The sequence below is a fragment of the Suricata suricatta genome, chromosome 8 (assembly GCF_006229205.1).
Source record: "Suricata suricatta isolate VVHF042 chromosome 8, meerkat_22Aug2017_6uvM2_HiC, whole genome shotgun sequence".
Taxonomy (NCBI): domain Eukaryota; kingdom Metazoa; phylum Chordata; class Mammalia; order Carnivora; family Herpestidae; genus Suricata; species Suricata suricatta.
Window position 1 is genome coordinate 140,919,472 of NC_043707.1, and position 16,906 is coordinate 140,936,377.

The following is a 16,906-nucleotide window of genomic DNA, read 5'->3' on the forward strand; positions in this document are numbered from 1 at the left end:
CTGACACCGTGATCTCAGGCATAACTGCTCGGTTTTGTTGTTGACCTTGTGGGAGGGTAAGAACGAAGTGTAAGCCCTAGAAGATACTCGCTGAGATGTGTTTTCAGCCCCCTGTCAGCCGAGGATGACGTGTCTTCCCGGCAAGTTAACATTCTGGAAGAGCAGCACACCCAGCAGTGTTGTCACTCTGACGGGTGGGCAGGCATCCAGGTGTGATGCCTGTGAGCAGTTGGTTTGTGTCCTGTGCACATGAGGCCATCATCACGTAGTGGGCGTGGGGCCTGTGGTGAAGGTGACCCCGGCCTGTGTGTGCATTGAGCCCTTATGCACGGGGTGTGCGCGCCTTCAGGAGGTGGGCGGTGGGCCCAGGGTCCACACGTAGCCACGGTAAGGCTTGAAATGAGATTAATAACCACACTAGAAAATTCGGATGTTTGCTTAGGATCCTTTTTGGTGTTCATTTAACATCATTATTTTACTTTTAGCCACTGGATAATAATTGAAACAATTCATTTCCCCAAATTTGGCATTGTCTGTGATAGCTTCTTTATGAGAGGTTTTTTGATATTTGAAAAAACATTTGATAAAGGATAGTTCAACATACAAAATAGTTGGTCCCTGAGACGAAGCTTCTTGGTTGTCAGGAATGTTTTTATAGCATCCGGTTCTCTTATGTAAGATCACTGTCACACCGCAGTGTTGTCACAGCACAAGACAGGCTGCTCTGTCACTTGCATCAGCTGAGAAAGGGAGCTTCTGTTGCTAATTAGTCTTTTTGCCACTTGGGAACATTCTGTTGGGGAAAGAGCCGGCCGCAGTTCGTTTTATTTCAAAATACGCTGGATTGCCATTTCGGGAAAGCGGGGAGGGCGGTCCCTAGCAGGGGCCGGCTTCCTCCAATCAGGGTCCTGCCTGGCAGTCACCCCCTCGGAAACCTTGTGAAGGCCAAGCAGGTGGAGTGTTGGCTGGGGTATCTTTGGTACGTTCTACTTTCATGGCTGCGAACAGACTGAAGTGGAAAGTGTTCCGTTTGGACACCTACCGTGAGCCTCAAACAGCCCTGTGATGGGAGCTGGGTAGAAGAGAGGTGGGCAGGGGGCTGCCCTGCAGCAGGGGGACGGGAGACCCTGCGCCAGCGGGCTCTCCAGGTGGAGCCTCCTGGGAACCCAGTGGGCAGCTTTCAGGTGGCCTGCATGAAGCACCCTGGGGGCCGGTCACGGGCTAGGGTGTTCAGTGCTTTGAGGTGCCCTGTCCACCCGCCCCCACCCATCCCCCTGCTCCTGCTGCACAGCTTTCTCCGCTGCTGTCCTCTCTCTGGCCTGGCTGTGCTGCCTACTTTGTCATCCCTCCCCTGCCTTGGGTCTGTTTTTATCACTACCGGATCCCCACATTGTTGCATCGAGTGGAATGAAAACCCTGCCAGTGGAAGCTGGCATTTTTTATTTTTTGAAACTTTGGTTATGTCCTTGGGGGTCTAATCTCTATGGCTGGTGTGGTTCCTTCCTTTCCACCTGCCTGAGTGAGCAGGTGCTGGGGGTGTGAGCAGCCTGGCGCCCCCCCCCCCCCCCCCGCCCCGGCCACAGGTGAGGGTCAGTGGACCTGGCTAGCCCACGTCCTGGATACTGGTGGCACTTTGGGGAGCCTTTTCCAGGAGCCACAGAGCAAACTTGCAGGAGTCTTGAGGCTTGGCACAGGTTCGAACACCAAGCGGGGGATGCAGCCGGCCCTGGATGGTCTCGGGAATCCCACCCTTCTCCCTCCGTGATGTGTGCCTGCCTCGTCTCCTCAGCCTGGAAGCTGCTGGCCAGGGGGGCGCCCCGAGGACACTTACGGGGAAGTGGCCCGGAGCTAAAACAGCAAACCACTTGTTCCGGCGGTTCTTGACAGATTCGAGCTCACCGCTCCGTTCCCGTGGCCCCCTGGCTCACTTGCTCGTTCGGGACCCTCTTAGGAGAATGGGGCTCGCGTGGAAGCGGGTGCCTGGGCAGCGGCTCGTCTCTGTTGGCTGTTGAGGTGACCCTTGTGGTGGGCTTCTCGGTGCTCTGGCAGGAAGTACTTGATCATACATGATCAGAATGGGTGAGGAAATGGGGTGGGGCTTGGGGTGAAGACAGTCTGCATGTGCCTCTTCAGGGCACACGAGTAGAGGTATCCGTGTGTCTGTGCCTGCCGCTCTGGCTGCAGCACAGGGTGCGCTGTGATTCAGTGTCGGAAATGGTGGCTGTCTTCGGGGTTGTGACAGTTCAGGTATACGTGGGCCCTGGTTTGCTGATCATCGCTCCCTGCCATCCGGCCATATGCTCTGTCACGGGTGATGTCCCAGGGGCCTGCTTGCACAGCTTGGACTTCTAGGGACACAGGCAGGGGACTCTACCCTTACCGACCTCCCAGCACTCAGGTGAGGTGAGGAACACTTATAAAGTCCTTTTCTCAGTATGTGCTAACCTTTTCTAATTTATTTTTTAACATTTATTTTTGAGAGAGAGAGATCTCTGAGAGAGACACAGAGCATGAGCAGGGGAGGGGCAGAGAGAGAGGGAGACTCCGAATCCAAAGCAGGCTCCAGGCTCTGGGCTGTCAGCACAGAGCCCGACACCGGGCTCGAGCTTTTGAACTGTGAGATTATGACCTGAGCTGAAGTCGGACGCCTAACCTACAGAGCCCCCCAGACGCCCCTGCTCTAAAGTGATGCTCCGTGTAGGTACCGGGTGTTGACGCTTCTCTTCCCCCTGGGCACACAGCACCTCCCGGGCTCCTGCGCCGCCAGAGTTGGATGTGTTTCCGCTCTGCTTTTTCTGTGAATAATTGCACCAGGTTTTGTGTGTGTGTGGCGCCCTGTCTGGAGGCGCACAAGTCCGGCCGGCAGCGCCCTCTGAGACTTCTCGCCTTGGAAACTGCTGTCCGTGTGCCACCCGGCGAACGCCGCGTGCCTGTCGCGTGCCGTGCGCTGCAGCGGGGAGCGGAGGGGCCCATGTGCCCGCGGCGCGGTGCTGACGTGGCGGTGGAGAGCGCCAACCCCGAGCGGACTTCTCGACCTTCAGCTGATGCATTTCTCTTGTGATGCGTGAGAGGAGGCAGCTTCCTGTGACTTCTGTGTCTCCTCCTGTACATCAGGGCGCCCTCAGCCTCGGCCCTGCTCACCGTCGGGGGCTTAGCTGCCTCCCTGGCATCAAGATCCAGTGGCACCTTCCAGTTGTAAAAACCAAAAATATCTCCAGACATAGGTAGCCCCAGAGTTGGAGAAGAACCTAGAAAAGCTTGAGACCGTTCTGGCCAGGTGGGCTTGCGGGAAGGATGTGGGAGACCCGTGCTCTCCCGAGTCCCGCAGCTGGGGAGTCCCTTCAGATACAGAGATCCTACGGTTTATAGATGGACGAGAAGACACTTATTAGGACACTTTTAATGCTTAAACTTTTTACTTTTACTCACCGTGAGTTTGGAAGCTTGCAAGTTCTATGCCAGACTGACTTGTGCACGGGACTGCTGGAGACCCAGGAGCGGTTCTGGGTGGTGACAGTGCATCGCGGGCTGTGCTTTGTGCACGTTTCCCTGTTCACCGGTCCCTTCCCCTGTCTTTGGTACAAGTTACCAGAGTCTCCACCGCGGAGCTGTCTGTTCTCTGCCCTCGCAACTGGCACGGTGCTGCCGGACGCCCCTGCCCTCAGCTCTGGCTTCCCGGCAAGCCGCGCACCACAGGATGTTAGGGGCAGGTCGCGTGGCACTCCCTATGGTAACCTGTGCTGTCAAGTCCTCAGGAGTCTGGAAATAGGGGTCCTGTGAACTTGAACCCTCTGCAGAGGTCAGGGTAGTGGTCAGGCATCAGGAATGTTCCAGAAGAAATCTTCTCTAAACCTGCATGTCTGGCAAGCCTCTGAGGGTCAGAGAGGTTCTAGAGGCACGTGGTGCACAGCTGTGGTGCTAGGCTGCCACCTGATAACTGGGTTGAAACCCTCTGTCTTCCGCCTGGGGGGGTTTCATCCAGATTTGTGCAGTGTGCCGCAGGATCACCGGCAGTCTGTGCGAACGATGCCGAAAGTTACTGATTTTTTTTAATTTAAAAAAATTTTTTTTCAATGTTTTTTATTTATTTTTGAGACAGAGACAGTGTGAGCAGGGGAGGGTCAGAGAGAGGGGGAGACACAGAATCTGGAGCAGGCTCCAGGCTCTGAGCAGCTGTCAGCAAAGAGCCTGATGCGATGCTTGAACCCACGAATCGTGAGATCATGACCTGAGCCGAAGCTGATGCTCAACCGACTGAGCTGCCCAGGCGCCCCAAGTGACAGATTTAAAAGCATGTTCTGTAGCATCAGCAGTCACTCATTGTTTCCCACGTCCTGTCCCTTAGTTTCAGAGCTTTGTGTCTCAATCCCAACTGTGATTCTTTCTCTCCTTCTGTGTCTTTCAGCAAACGGGGATTCAGTGTCCGGTCCTTTGGAACGGGAACCCACGTGAAGCTCCCAGGACCAGCACCAGACAAGCCAAATGTTTATGATTTCAAAACTACATACGACCAGATGTACAATGATCTCCTCAGGAAGGACAAAGAACTGTATCCCAATGGGCGGCCCCTTTAAAATCCCATGCGCTGGCCTCTGGCAGGTGTGATCCATGACGTGCGCGTCACTCCGACCTCTGGTTTAGGGGCATCTGTGAGGTGGGCAGGTAGTGGCCGCCTCTGTACGGTGTGCGTCACGCCACACACAGTGGCGAAGCGGCCATTTAGGGCGTGCACGTGGAGACGCGGAGCACCTTGACAGAGTGGAGGAATGTTCTGGTTTAACATTAAGCAGGACAGCTTAGATGAGGAAAGCGGAAACCACAGAATTAAGTTGCTTTTGTCACTGCAGGGCTGCCCACTGCTGTCCTCTGCAGGTAGGTGCGTGCGTGCGTGTGTGCGCTCAGTGTGCACTGATGCACACGGAGACAGGCTGCTGCACACATCTCTGCCACATGTCTGCAGGGGCAGATTAGTAGGAGGCCATGTGTGCTGCCCAGGGGAGCATGTTGGAAGCGAATAACCTGAGAGAACTTCACTTCATTTCAGGAAGAGGCAGAACAGACGCGATGTGCTCTGTAAGGCTCATGTGAAAGAAAAGGTGTTTTTAGAATAGATCTTATGAGCGTGATGTCCGGCTGCTAGACCGTTGCCGCCTGGCTGTGGCCCCGGGCCGCCCTGTCCCTCTGGGCGGTTTGTCCTTCTCAGGAGGGAGCCCAGGCACGGTCGGAGCGCAAGGAGTAGGGACACCAACCGGAGAACTTTGTCTTCCTGTTGGTACTCGTAGAATTCTTAATAAACTACAAGTGTTTTCTGTAAATTTATAGACTAATTAGCCAGCCAGAGTGTGGCCCCAAATGTCACTTTAGTGAAGTGTAAAACTGGACCCTGACAGTTATTCCGTCTCCCCCTCACCTACGAGAAGGCTGTCCTGGGGCCTTTAGGCCGAAGTGCCATAGCCGGGCACGTGGGGCCGTCCGTGGGTCGCTGTGGATGGTGGGTCACCAGTGACGCCCTGCTCCCAGGAGTCGGGGACGCAGGGTTCGGTGGGCCCAAGGTCCTCCTGGGAAGCCCCGTGCGCCCCCTTTCTCAGAAGGCCCAGAGCCTGCCCTGGGGAAGGGACCCTGAGGATTTCCAGCGAGCTGTCCCTGCGTCTCTGCATTGCAGCGACTCATCCTGGGGCCGAGAAGGCAGGCTGGGCTCTGGCTCCCGGAGAGGCAGCAGCTCAGAAAGACTTCATCCCTGACCTTCTCCCTTGTGTTGAGAGCAGAGGAGTGTTGACCACAGTCCCTTTACCCTGGAAAAACCTGTGACCTGAACTCCGGGTTTTTGTAGCTTGTCACAAACTCTCCGTGGGTCATTAGGCTCATCTGGAGACCCCGTCTGGTTTTGAAGATCGTTCTTCAGCTGGCATCAGTTCTAAAACTCTTAACGCTCACGAGGGAAGCGAAGTCAGAATATTGCACTTGTTCGTACTCTCTCAGTCGCTACAAACTAGGCCTTCTGACCGTGGAGCTGACCGTGATCTTCCCGATTCTAGGAACGGACAGCACATAACCACATTCTAAAATGACCAGAACCAGAGGGTTTGGAGGGGGAGGGTTGATGTGATGTCCCGGCAGTTCTGAATGAAGGAGCAGAGACCAGCTGCTCAGAATTCAGAATCTCCTTTGTAGGCTGACTTTGTACAGAGGCTCGGTCTCTCCACAAAGCCTCCAGTCCAGGGGACAGCCCCACGGATGTGCCTTTGCTGCGTGTGGGGAGGGCATGGCTGTTCCCTACTCTCACCAGCAGTGTTTGCCTCCTGAGACCCTGTGTCGGAAGATCATCTACCCGGCCTTCCCCTTTTGATGGCCCGTCATGGGGCTCTGGAATGGACACCTTTGTCGGTGTATTAACTTCTCTTGGGTGGGCTTTCTGTCCTCTAGGAAGGGGGGTATTTGGTGCTTAGCTCACCAAGTACAGGCCTTGGCCAGTAGAGGGGGGGCTTGTGATCCAGGGGCTCCCTGTGGACACGGGCAAGATGCAGGACGGGGGCCCGGGTCTTTGTGCATGAAGGGAACGGAAAGAGCCGATGGGGGGGTCCAGCTGTGGGTTGGGAGTTAGACACCGGGATTGAGAGGCACCATGATAACACGGGAGGGGACACTTGGCTGGTAACGGGGGCACACATGAGCTGCAGGGGGATCTGCCAGATAGGATCTGTAACCTAGACTCCCGGGGCACTTGTGGACGTGACCGTCATAACCTGCTGTGGAGAGCTAGAATAGTATAATAAGATGTAACCCACAGATAAAACATACTCAGTACATGCTCAAATTTTCAAGGGAGAGAAGGACTAGACAGGAGGAAAGTGGCACCTGGTGAGCAGAGCCAGGCGGTGAGGCCGAGGGGCCCGGTGGTGTGGGTCGGAGTGTCGTGTGTGTGTGTGGGGGTGGCGCTCCTGAGGCTGGGTTGGGACACAGTGCTGAGCGTGGGGCCCTGAGGTTTTGAGGCGCTCAGTGAGTTTTGGCCCAGTAGGGTGACAGCACTTTATTCCTTAAAATATTTGGCTGTAGTTAGGTGGTTTTCTCTCTGGGAGCAGGGTGGGCCTCGAAGGGTTGGGGGCCCCCTGCCTCTGGCTCCCGGTGACGAGTGGCCGTGCTCTGGTTTCAGGACCTGCTGTGGGAGATCTAGGGAGTGGGGCTGAGAGTGGGCTACAGACCTCCTTCTGCTAACCCTGAACTAGTCCATAAAGCCGGCCTGGGCTAGTTACCAGTTCCCTTTGGGAATGATCTACCCGTAGTACAGGGAGTCAAGTTTACAGAAGCGTCGTGTGGTCAGAGAATCCACGCAGCACACGAAGCTCACGGCCCGGTGGCCTTCGTGTATGTCACGGGCTGTGCAACCGTGACCATGTAATTGTAGACCGTTTCCGCACCCGCCCCTGGCACCCACCATCTACCTTCTGTCTCTGGGTTTGCCTCTTGCACACGCTTCATCCAAGTGGAGTCCTGTGACGTGTGTCCTTCTGCAGGGCCCCCCTCCCCCCGCACGTCCTCGAGACCTGTGGTGTAGTCTGCTCTCCAATTTTAGACTTGATTTTTTTCTCTCCTAACCTTAAAAATTCTTTCTTCCTTTGCCTTGGAGTTATTTTGAATACCGAGCAGCTTTAAAGTTAGTGTTGCTCCCTGTAGGCTTTAGCACAGCTTGGGGGGGGGTAGGGGAGTGGGGGAGGGTTCCAGGCTCAGCTGCCACAGCCTCGGCCTCCCTGGAGTACCTTTCCTGAATGGTGAGTACCTTTCTTCTGCGCCCAAGAATGGCCAGTCTGCGACAGGGCAGCAGATCCCTGGCCCTGGCAGAGGGGTCTCTGTGGGGGGCGGCGGGGGGAGAGCCACAGTGCCTTCCTGAGACCCGAAGAGAGTTTTGTGCATTCAAGTTAGTGCCCATTTAAACCCTTCGAGTAGATAGGCATTTTGTGAACCACATAAATCACTTGTCTTGAAAAGCAAGTAAATGTGTGGCTCTAATATAGTCAGTGGCATTTTGAACGTAAGAGGCCAGTGCTCCCTCAGTACAGATGTGAAATGCAAATAGATCCAGCACTTCCTAGATCCTGGGTCCAGCATATTCTTCTGGTTTCTCTCCATCTTTTGTAATTATCTCTGGGGGTTAGCTTTTTTTTAACCATTCATTCTTTTTACCCTCAGTTGCACTGTCTTGTAGGCGTTGGGTTAATTTGTGGGTACAGTTGACCCCAAACAGCAGGAGTTGGAATTGCACGGGTCCACCAGTGCGCAGATTTTTCTCGATAAATGCAGTGCCGCACTGTAAGTGTGTTTTCTCTGCCTTGTGATTCTGTCTTTTCCTCTAGCTCTTTTGTTCTATGAATACAGAATATGATATTTACAAAATATGTGTTAATCGACTGTGTTGCCAGTAAGGCCAACAGTGGCTGTTGGTATAGTTTTTGGAGCATCCAAGTTACACTTGGATTTTTGCCTGCAGGGGGCGACCCTGACCCCTGCCCCTTGTGGTTCCAGAGGCCACTGTATACCCAGTTCTTCATTGTGTACTTGTCTTGGGGTAAAAGGTGACAATAAAAAAGATCTCTAGGGTTGTAAATCTCCACAGCCTTCCGACCTCTGTCTTGGGTCTGAGGCCAGTGGACACTGGAGCTTAAGAGGGGTCTGTCCTCCCCGAGGTCCTGCTGTGTGACAGCCCCTGGCCCTTTCCAGAAACTTGTGGCTTGGGCCTCCTCGGGCTCTTGTTTGCAGCTCAGCCGTGCCCTGCGTGCTGAGCCCGGTGGGGAGGAGGCAGCTGCCCTCCTGCCGGTCCCGTCATGGGGACGGTTCCTGCAGCTCCGGTTGCCCGGCCCGGCCCGCGGTGTGCAGCGCACACACACCCGCCTGGTGGCCCCGGGCTGCCCCCTCCGCTGCGCTCGAGGTGCGCTGAGCGTCTCTCTGCTCCTGCTGCGTTAGACCTTCTCTTGTTTCATGCTGGTCGGCAGCTTTTTTAAGTAGTTTTTGAAAATATTGTTTAGCAAATGTCTATTTCCTAAGCCAAACACTGGTATCTAGAGAAACTCTGATCTAATTTTGCTGGTGTCTCAGCTTTCAGGTTTTAGGAAAGCACTCGTGCTTAAAATTTAAATCATGGCCTGAAGATACTACAGATAAGGAGCCAGAGCAGCTGCCATTGTGTCTGAGAGGCGCGCGCCGCCTTGGCTGGCATGGCTGCCAGGGTCACTTGTGTGTCTGGGTGCGACAGAGCCACGCTGACCTTGCCCACTGCTCCCAGCCAGCGGGAGGGGATTTGTGGACGCCAGGCACATAAACTGAAGGGTGCTGGGAGGGCACTGTCCACGGGCCCGAACCGGCCGCCGAACCTCATGTTGGGGCAGCAGTGCCCGTTCCTCCGGGGGGTCCCAGGTTCTCATTTGTGCGTCTTGTGTGCTTTGCAAAAACTTTGGTTTCCAAGATGAATTTCTCAATATAAAGAAGTCCTAGCGTAAAAGCCTTGGATGTAGTGGTTGAGTATGGCCCCAGGGCCCCAGCGCCCCCACAGCCCTTCCGAGAGACCCCATGCTTAGAGCTAGTTGCTGTCTGCCTTTCCCCGCCCCCCGGTACGGGTTCTCCCTCTGACTGCTGGCCGGTGGGCTGTTTGAATGCTTTTGAAGACCTGCAACAGCCCCACAGTGGCCCCCAAACCTGCCCACTTCCCCCAGAGCACTGGGTGCACCCTCTCCAGCTGTCTTTTCTTCCTCTCAGGATGGGGAGGACGGGGGACAGTCAGAGCTGCCAGGGGTGGTAGGTTACTGTGAAGCCTGTGGGGACCAGACCCCAGCCGTGCCCCACTCTGGCCTGACGGCCTGCTGGCTAAAGAGCAGCCACAAGAAACACCTTGCTTCCATACTGCTTCAGGGCTTTGCCCTGAGAACATGGGCTTGGGGATGTCTCCTGTACCCATGTGGGTGAGGGGTGGTCTGGGTTCCCGTATGTGCACCTTTCCTTGGGCCTTTGCTCTTAGTCCTTGGCTTGCTAGTACTTGGCCTGCTCAGTGATTCCCATGTGTGGTGTCTCCCCTGAATCTAAACTCCGAGACGGTGTGGCCCGTGGCATGTAGCCAGCGCTGGACGGTGGGAATCCAGGTGAGCCGCCAGGAGCTCTGATGGGGGGATAGGGGCACTGGATGGGCACGTGGGAATGGGCCTCTTCCCAGGGCTGGGGGGCCTGCCCGGGCCTTTACCAAGAGGAAGTGCGGGGTTAGGAAGGGCTTCAGGGAGACACTAGGGTGGGCAGCGGGCGTGGTCGCAGGCCCCAGGGGTCCCTGCCACATCAGGCACTGCTTTCCCACTGGCCTTGAGGGTGAAGTGCCCCTGAGCAGGCCCCGAGTGCAGGCACCTGTCCAGCAGCGCCCACCTTGGTACTGACCGCCGTGGCTGAGGAGTGTCCCCGCGCAGGGCCCGGAGCCCCACTGGCGTCGTCTGCCTGTCCAGGCTTCCTCCGCGGACGCCTTCAGCCCTCTGTCCGAGGGAGGCTCCCAGTGGGCGTGTGGCCTCTCAAACCGGGGACTTCATCAGGGTGGTTCTGAGGACACACGTCCTGAAGGGCGGGAAATGGCTGTCGTCAGCACCGTCAGGACGGCCTGCTCGCTGCCCTGGCCGCTTAGCAGGTCGGAGCCGCGTGTTCTGCCAGGAGTGCGCCCTGGATCGCGGGTCACCAGGAAGCTTTTGGAAGCCCGGCCTCTTTTCCTTGATGCATGTTCTCAAGGCTGCCGTCCCTCTCCCGGCCCCACTCTGACCCCCCTGGGCCTCACCATGACCCTCCAGAGTAACACCCCCAAGTCAGAAAAGCACCCCCACCAGGCCGTGTTCCCTGCAGTTCTGGGCGCGACCCAGTGGGTGAGGGGGCACTCAGTGACCCCTTTCTCTCTGCAGGGGCCTCCGCACGGCTCGGTTCTCTGCTGGCGGTGAACCCCGCCGGTGAACCCCGCCGTCGGCTCTCCCCTGGCCGCGGCGGTTTGCTTCGAGGAGCCCTGCTTGGGCGGCTGCGAGGCGAGCGCTGGCCTCTTGGATGGGCTCGTCCCTCAGAGGCACGTGTGCCGACGGTGTAGAAGCTGAGCACTCAACGGGGAGGGGACGGGTCAGCTCGGTGACCGCCCTGGGCTTTGCCTATTCATTGTGGCCTGAGAGGGAGAGAGCCAGTCGGGACTCTGCGCTGACCTCAGCGAGCCTGACACAGGGCTTGAACTCCCGAAGCATGAGGTCATGATCTGAGCTGAAGTGGGACACTCAACCGACTGAGCCACCCAGCCACCCGCAACTGTTTTCTGTGAGATCCCTACATGAGCGGGGCTCCCGTGGGGAAGAGCATGGTTTTACTCTTGCCTTGGACTCCCTCGCAGCGGTGTCGCCGGCTAGAGCCTCCTGGTGGCCAGGCCCCGCCGGCGCGGGTGCTGGCGGCCATTGCAGGCAGCCCAGGGAGCCTCTCTTCCTGGGTCGCTTGGGGTTTAGTGCAGTTTGGAACCATTTACGTAAACTAGACATGATTATAGTCTGTTTCATAATTTTATAACTTTTTCTTAAAAGTTTCTGAAAGTAAGTTTTCACTAGAGTGCTCTATCTTAGGGCCCAGCTTTCTGTGTTGAGGTTCAAATTTGTAGAAGGTTAAGCAGCTGGGGCTAGGTGTGTGTCCAGGCCTGGCCGACGCGGTCGGTGGAGCCTGTGACTCTCTCTCTGGTAACGGGGTCCAGCCCCACGTTGAGCTTGGAGCCTGCTGTTAGAACACACGCACTCACAAAGACAAGATATTTTTCCACTGTAGTTTTACTTATCTGGCCAACTTATTTAAATTTTTATTTTTCTGAACTTTCTCTCAAACTTAAGCAGACGTGCCATTTTGAGAGAGAGAGAAGGCAAGCAGGAAGGGGCAGACAGGGCGTCCCAGACCGGCTCGGCTCCGCGCTAGCAGTGCAGAGCCCAGCGTAGGGCTCGATCCCACGGAATGTGAGATCACGACCTGAGCTGAAACCGAGAGTCAGACGCTCAGCTGGCAGACCCACGCGCCCCGGTCATCTCTTTCCATCATGTAAGTCTCCTACAAAGCACTAAAGCTTAATCGTGCTGGCCAGTGTGTCATGGTGGACCTTTGTCGTCTGTGCACTTGAAGCCCACTCTGGGTGGCCAGGGGTGAGGCCTGCACGCGCGAGCTAAAGCCAGGAGCAGCCCAGGGTGAGGTCAGTGACCTCGGTGCCCCCACCTCCAGGTTTCTGGGCGGCTGGGCCTGCAGGATGGAAGAATTGTGCTGTTTTTTAATCCCCCGTCAAAGGGGTTTCCTTTGAAGAAATGGGAGAACGTGCTCAACCCCCTGCACGGTCCCCAGGGCTGGGCTCCTTCTCCTGCACCCCGAGCGCGGGCTGATTACACCAACAGCCTGGGAGCCACCCCCAACCCCCACCCCAGAACTGGAAACTTCCCCAGTGAGTAGAGGGGCTGCCTGCCCGTAGGTGAGGGTCGCCGAGGGCAGGCCATCAGTGCTCCTGGGCTGCGGCAGTCCACGCCTGCCGGTGAGCTCAGTGGGGAGGTGCTCGGGACACTGTCTCTTGCGCCCCAGGAGCCACGTGTCTGTGTGGCCGCAGCTGGCGCACGCAATGTGACTGCTAACGCACAGCTCTCCAACACGTTCTCTGCTGGTTCGAGCCCAACAAAAGTGACTTCGCCGCGGCCCTGGGGCTCCGGGCCTTGTGGCGGCGCTGTCCTGGGGGCCCTGCCTGTGTCCCCACGTAGCGCGTTTGCACCATGGGGTTGTGAGTCAGTCCTCGTGGGAGGCCTCTGGCCCCCACACTCAGAACGCGTTACCCCAGGGGCTTATTCTCTCCTTTATTTTTCACATAAGTAACACTTGTTCCTACGCACGGTGCTGGTGACCTCTCCTGGTGGGCTCTCGGGGGCTGTGTTCTCTGGGGGGTGCTGTGTGCACAGTTCCCCGTGGTCACTCGTGTCTGCAGGGCCGGGTGTTGAGTGCTGTGTGTGGGGACGTGGTGTTTACCGGGAGTTGGCCTGAGGACTTCGCAGGGAGCCAGGGGAGTTCTGACTGCTTCCTCCGCAGGCTCTTGGGTTTGTGTTTTTAACAGGCCTTAAACTAAACCCTGGAGGTTTTGTTCCAACTTTATCTAGGAGCCTGGGAAGCCCTGCAGTGTCTGGCCCTGGATGTGTGAGGTCAGCCCCGTCACAGTGTGGCTCCAGCGCAGGGAGGGTGCCGGCCCTCGGTTCACAGAATGGTGGCCCTCGCGGGCCGCAGGCTAGCCCCACTCAGGCCTCAGTTGGTGCGCGTGGTGAGGACTCCCTGGACGCCTCTCCCCACTTCTTGCAGGTCAGACACTCCAAAGGGGAGCCCCCAAGGCCAGGAGCCCCTCCATCCCAGTGTGTCCTTGAGGACAGCAGAAAAGAGGGAGGAGGGCCGCTGACTGGGACTTCCCTGGGCCTGGGAGTTGTCCCTCGTGGCGTATTTGGGGTTGGGACGTTGCCCTGGGCTTCCTGGGAGGACCTTACCGCTGTGCTCTGTCCTCAAGCCTTTCGGGAGCTGGTTTTCAGAAGCCCCAGTCCTCTCCTGGGGCCCTGCTGGCTGTCTCCCTGCTTAGGGCCTGTGGGCCGGGCTCAGCAGGGCGGTCGTCCTCCTGCTCTGCGTCCCCCGCCCCCACGCGGAGTTCCTGTGCCAGCCTGTGGGGGGCAGGGCGGTGCTGGGGCATTTCTGAGCCGAGCTGCCTTTGAGGATCTTCTCCCGGAGAGGACTTCGGTCCCCTTGAGAATTCTCGCTCCATATCTTATGTTTCCAATTAATCAACCCTAAACTTGGAAGTGAAACTAGATACAGGATTCAAAAAGACGAGGAGGCTCTCTGGGTGTGGCCTGCTTTTGGGGGGCCTTAACCTGTGCAGGGTTTGGGTTTACATCCGAGGCCAGAGAGTGGGAAGACCCGACCCCAGCATGGTAGTGTTCGGGGCCTAGAGCAGGTGTTGATGGGCCTCTGGCCACCCAGCATCTCAGCTGGGCATCCTGTGTTCCCGAGGCGTGAACAGCAGAACGGGGCCTGGCCCAGCCGCTGGGGGCATGCTAACCCCCACGGTGGGTGGAGGAGGAGCCCGGTGCACCCCTGCCGGTCTGCTGGCCCCGGGCCTCCCCCGAAAGGTGAAGGTTCTGACTTAACCCTGATTACCAGGAGAGAACACAAGGGCCCCCGGGATCCACGGGCACTGTGAGGCTGCTTTGCCCTGAGGCCCCTTTCTGACCAGGTGGCACCTCGGGGCTGGGGGCGGGCATGCCCCGCCTTTCACCCAGTTTGTGTTGATTGGTTGGTTGGTGACATTTGTGGGGAGATGAGGCTTGGGCTGTGTGCCCCCATCCCTGGCACGAGCCTCTGTCCAGCTCAGGAGCAGAGATGCTGGTGCCTGATCCCATCTGGGTGAGGATGTGGAGTGAGGGGCGCCCCTGGGAAGCCTGTGACCTTGGTGAGCCAGCGTCTGGCCCTCCTGTTGCTGCAGCGCCTTTCCCAAGCTCTGCAAATGGCTCATTTGCTCCTCATTGTTTGTCTTTAGCTTAAACCTCTGTCCTCCCTCTGTCCCCTCCCTCACTCTCAGGGGACAGCAAGTTGCGCTTCCCTGGGGCTGTGGGGGTCTCACGCAGGGGCCCCAAGGTGCATGTACACAGATGCGCTGTGGAAGGCCTGGTCTTTGGGAAATCACTGGAAAGGCAAAAGCGTTCAGCTAAACCTCCGTTTAGGTTAAACCTGACGGTTGAAAAGTTGCTTTGAATGTGGCCCCGTTCTCCGGAAGAGCCCCATTCCGGAAGACGGCCCTCGAGACAAAGCTGCCTCCAGGCCCTCAGGACTCCGGGTGATCTCTGCCGCGCTTTGCCAAGAAGACGGGTTATCGTGACTTCCCTATTCCTTTTCTCATTTCCTTGTTCTCTTCCTGGGGACAGTCTCCCATCCTGCATCCGACAGGCTGCCCCCTTGCACTTTGGTTGGCCTGCGTGCCAACGTTCACACAGCCGTCTGAAAGTGCACATGCTGTGCACAGACAGGGTCTAATCGTCTGCTGGTCAAGACCACGGAGTGTTCCAGGTGATCCTTCCCTTTTCTGCTTCCTGTGACACGACCCAGACACCAGGTCCCCGGCCCCTCCACCCTCAAGGTGCCAGCGGAGCTCTGCTGGCCTCACCGCATGGGGCCAGGGACATGCCACCTGCACCTGCTGCAGGTGAGAGCAGGGAAGACACCTGGCTTCTGAAGGCCGGGAGCGAGGCGACGTTGCCGGCGTGCAGTGGCCCCTCGGGCAGACTGCGCTGCTCGGCAGCCTCCCTGCGAGGTCTGCGTTGTGCCACAGGAGAGAGAGGCCTAACCCCGTCTCCTTGGCCTTCTGGCAATACCTCGGGGTTCACTCGGAGGCCAAAGCTTCGTTAGGAGCCGCCCCCCAATTATCTCAGGGCACTTCCGGTCAGGGTGCTGGGGAGAGTGGCAGCCCGCGTGCCACATCCCATGTCCCCTCCCACTTGGGAACCCGTTTCTCAGCTGGACAAGGGAGCTCAGCTCGTTCCTTCCGAGGGTAAGACTGTGGCCTGCTGCTGTCCCGTCCTGAGACGCCTTCCTGCCTCCGGGAGCTGCTGCCCACCGGAGGGGGATGTGCGTCGTGGGAGGTCTGACGGTGCGCTGTCCGACCACTCCTTCCAGAAGCGGGGCCTGCCACTACCCTGCTCGGCTTTGGCCTCGCTGCTCCCACGTAAGGTCTCCAGCAGGGCCCCTCTCTCTTCCTCCTCTTCCTGACCCCGTCCGGGCCCCTGTGACGTGGAGAGGCAGGTGGGCTTTGGGTCTGTCTGCAAGGGCTCTTGCCTGGCCCGGCCGGCCTTCTGTCTCGTGGTTGCCAGGAAACAGTCCAGAAAGGCCACCATCGCCACTTCCCTTGTACACCAGTGAAGATTGGGGTTTGATCCTTGAATGAGCCACTTTCTCCTTAATTACATGACTCTTCATTTGTTCCTCTTCTTCAGAAGTAATTGAGGCCGAAGTAAAGGAGGAAAGGTTTTGCAAAGCCTTAGCCCTGCAGGCCCTCCGGAGGGGCCTTCCCTGAGTGCCTGGTGGCCACCTGTCCCCGAGGGCTGGGAGCCTCAAGCCTGGGCCTCGCCCCGGGACGATGTGTCCCTGAGGACACAGGACACAGGCGGGCGCCACAGTCTTCACCTGCCAGCAGGGGTGCAGGGGGCCGAGACCACGGGCTGTCCTGATCGCCCGAGCCCACGTAGTCCGCCCTGCGCCGGCACGCGGGCCTTCCCGAAGCCGCTTCTCTGCGCCGGACTCTGGTGCCACCGTGTGAGGGCCCGGTGCTGGGAGACCGCCATGCGGCCACCAAGCCGGCCGGGAGCGGGAGGGGCCGGAGGCCCAGCGGCTCACAGTCCGGTGTCTTTTCAACATAAAACTCACACAGACCATGTACAGATACACTAGAAGCTTTATTCACTATCCAGAGAGGTAGGAAATGTATTTTGAGTAATAGGAGGTTAAATTGTCCTAATTTTAAGTCTGAGAAAGCCATTAAGGGTATCACAATTCCTCAAGCAGCTAGTCCCTCTCATAAATAGAGTTAAAGATGCTTTTCCCAGCTGTCTGGAATGCCCTTTAGTGACCATGGACCTCATCTTTGGGGTGAACCCTATCCCTGGGGGCCCGAGAACACTCAGTTACTGGAGTTGGGTCAGGGTGGGGCCCTGTCCAGAGGGTCCCATGTGAGGGGCTTATGCCCCTCCTGCGGCTGCAGGGCCTGACCACCTTCTATTTTCAGGTGCTCCCTGGCTTCTCTCCCCACCCCTAGGCTATTCCATGCTTCCCTTTCTCTGGCGGGTCTCCAGGGGTGTGTGTGTGTGTGTGTGTGTGTGTGTGT

The 16,906-nt window shown here is 57.5% G+C and overlaps 1 protein-coding gene across 1 annotated transcript in view; it reads left to right on the top strand.

Moving 5' to 3' along the window:
• Positions 1–124: 124 nt before the first annotated feature.
• Positions 125–16,906, top strand: part of SSU72 (SSU72 homolog, RNA polymerase II CTD phosphatase) — a 20,157-nt gene continuing 3,375 nt past the window's right edge. Inside the window, exons 1-4 of the mRNA XM_029945947.1 lie at positions 125–194; positions 2,742–2,853; positions 4,293–4,295; positions 4,400–4,549. Coding sequence (XP_029801807.1) covers positions 125–194; positions 2,742–2,853; positions 4,293–4,295; positions 4,400–4,549 — 335 coding nt within the window. The remainder of the gene's footprint in view (positions 195–2,741; positions 2,854–4,292; positions 4,296–4,399; positions 4,550–16,906) is intronic.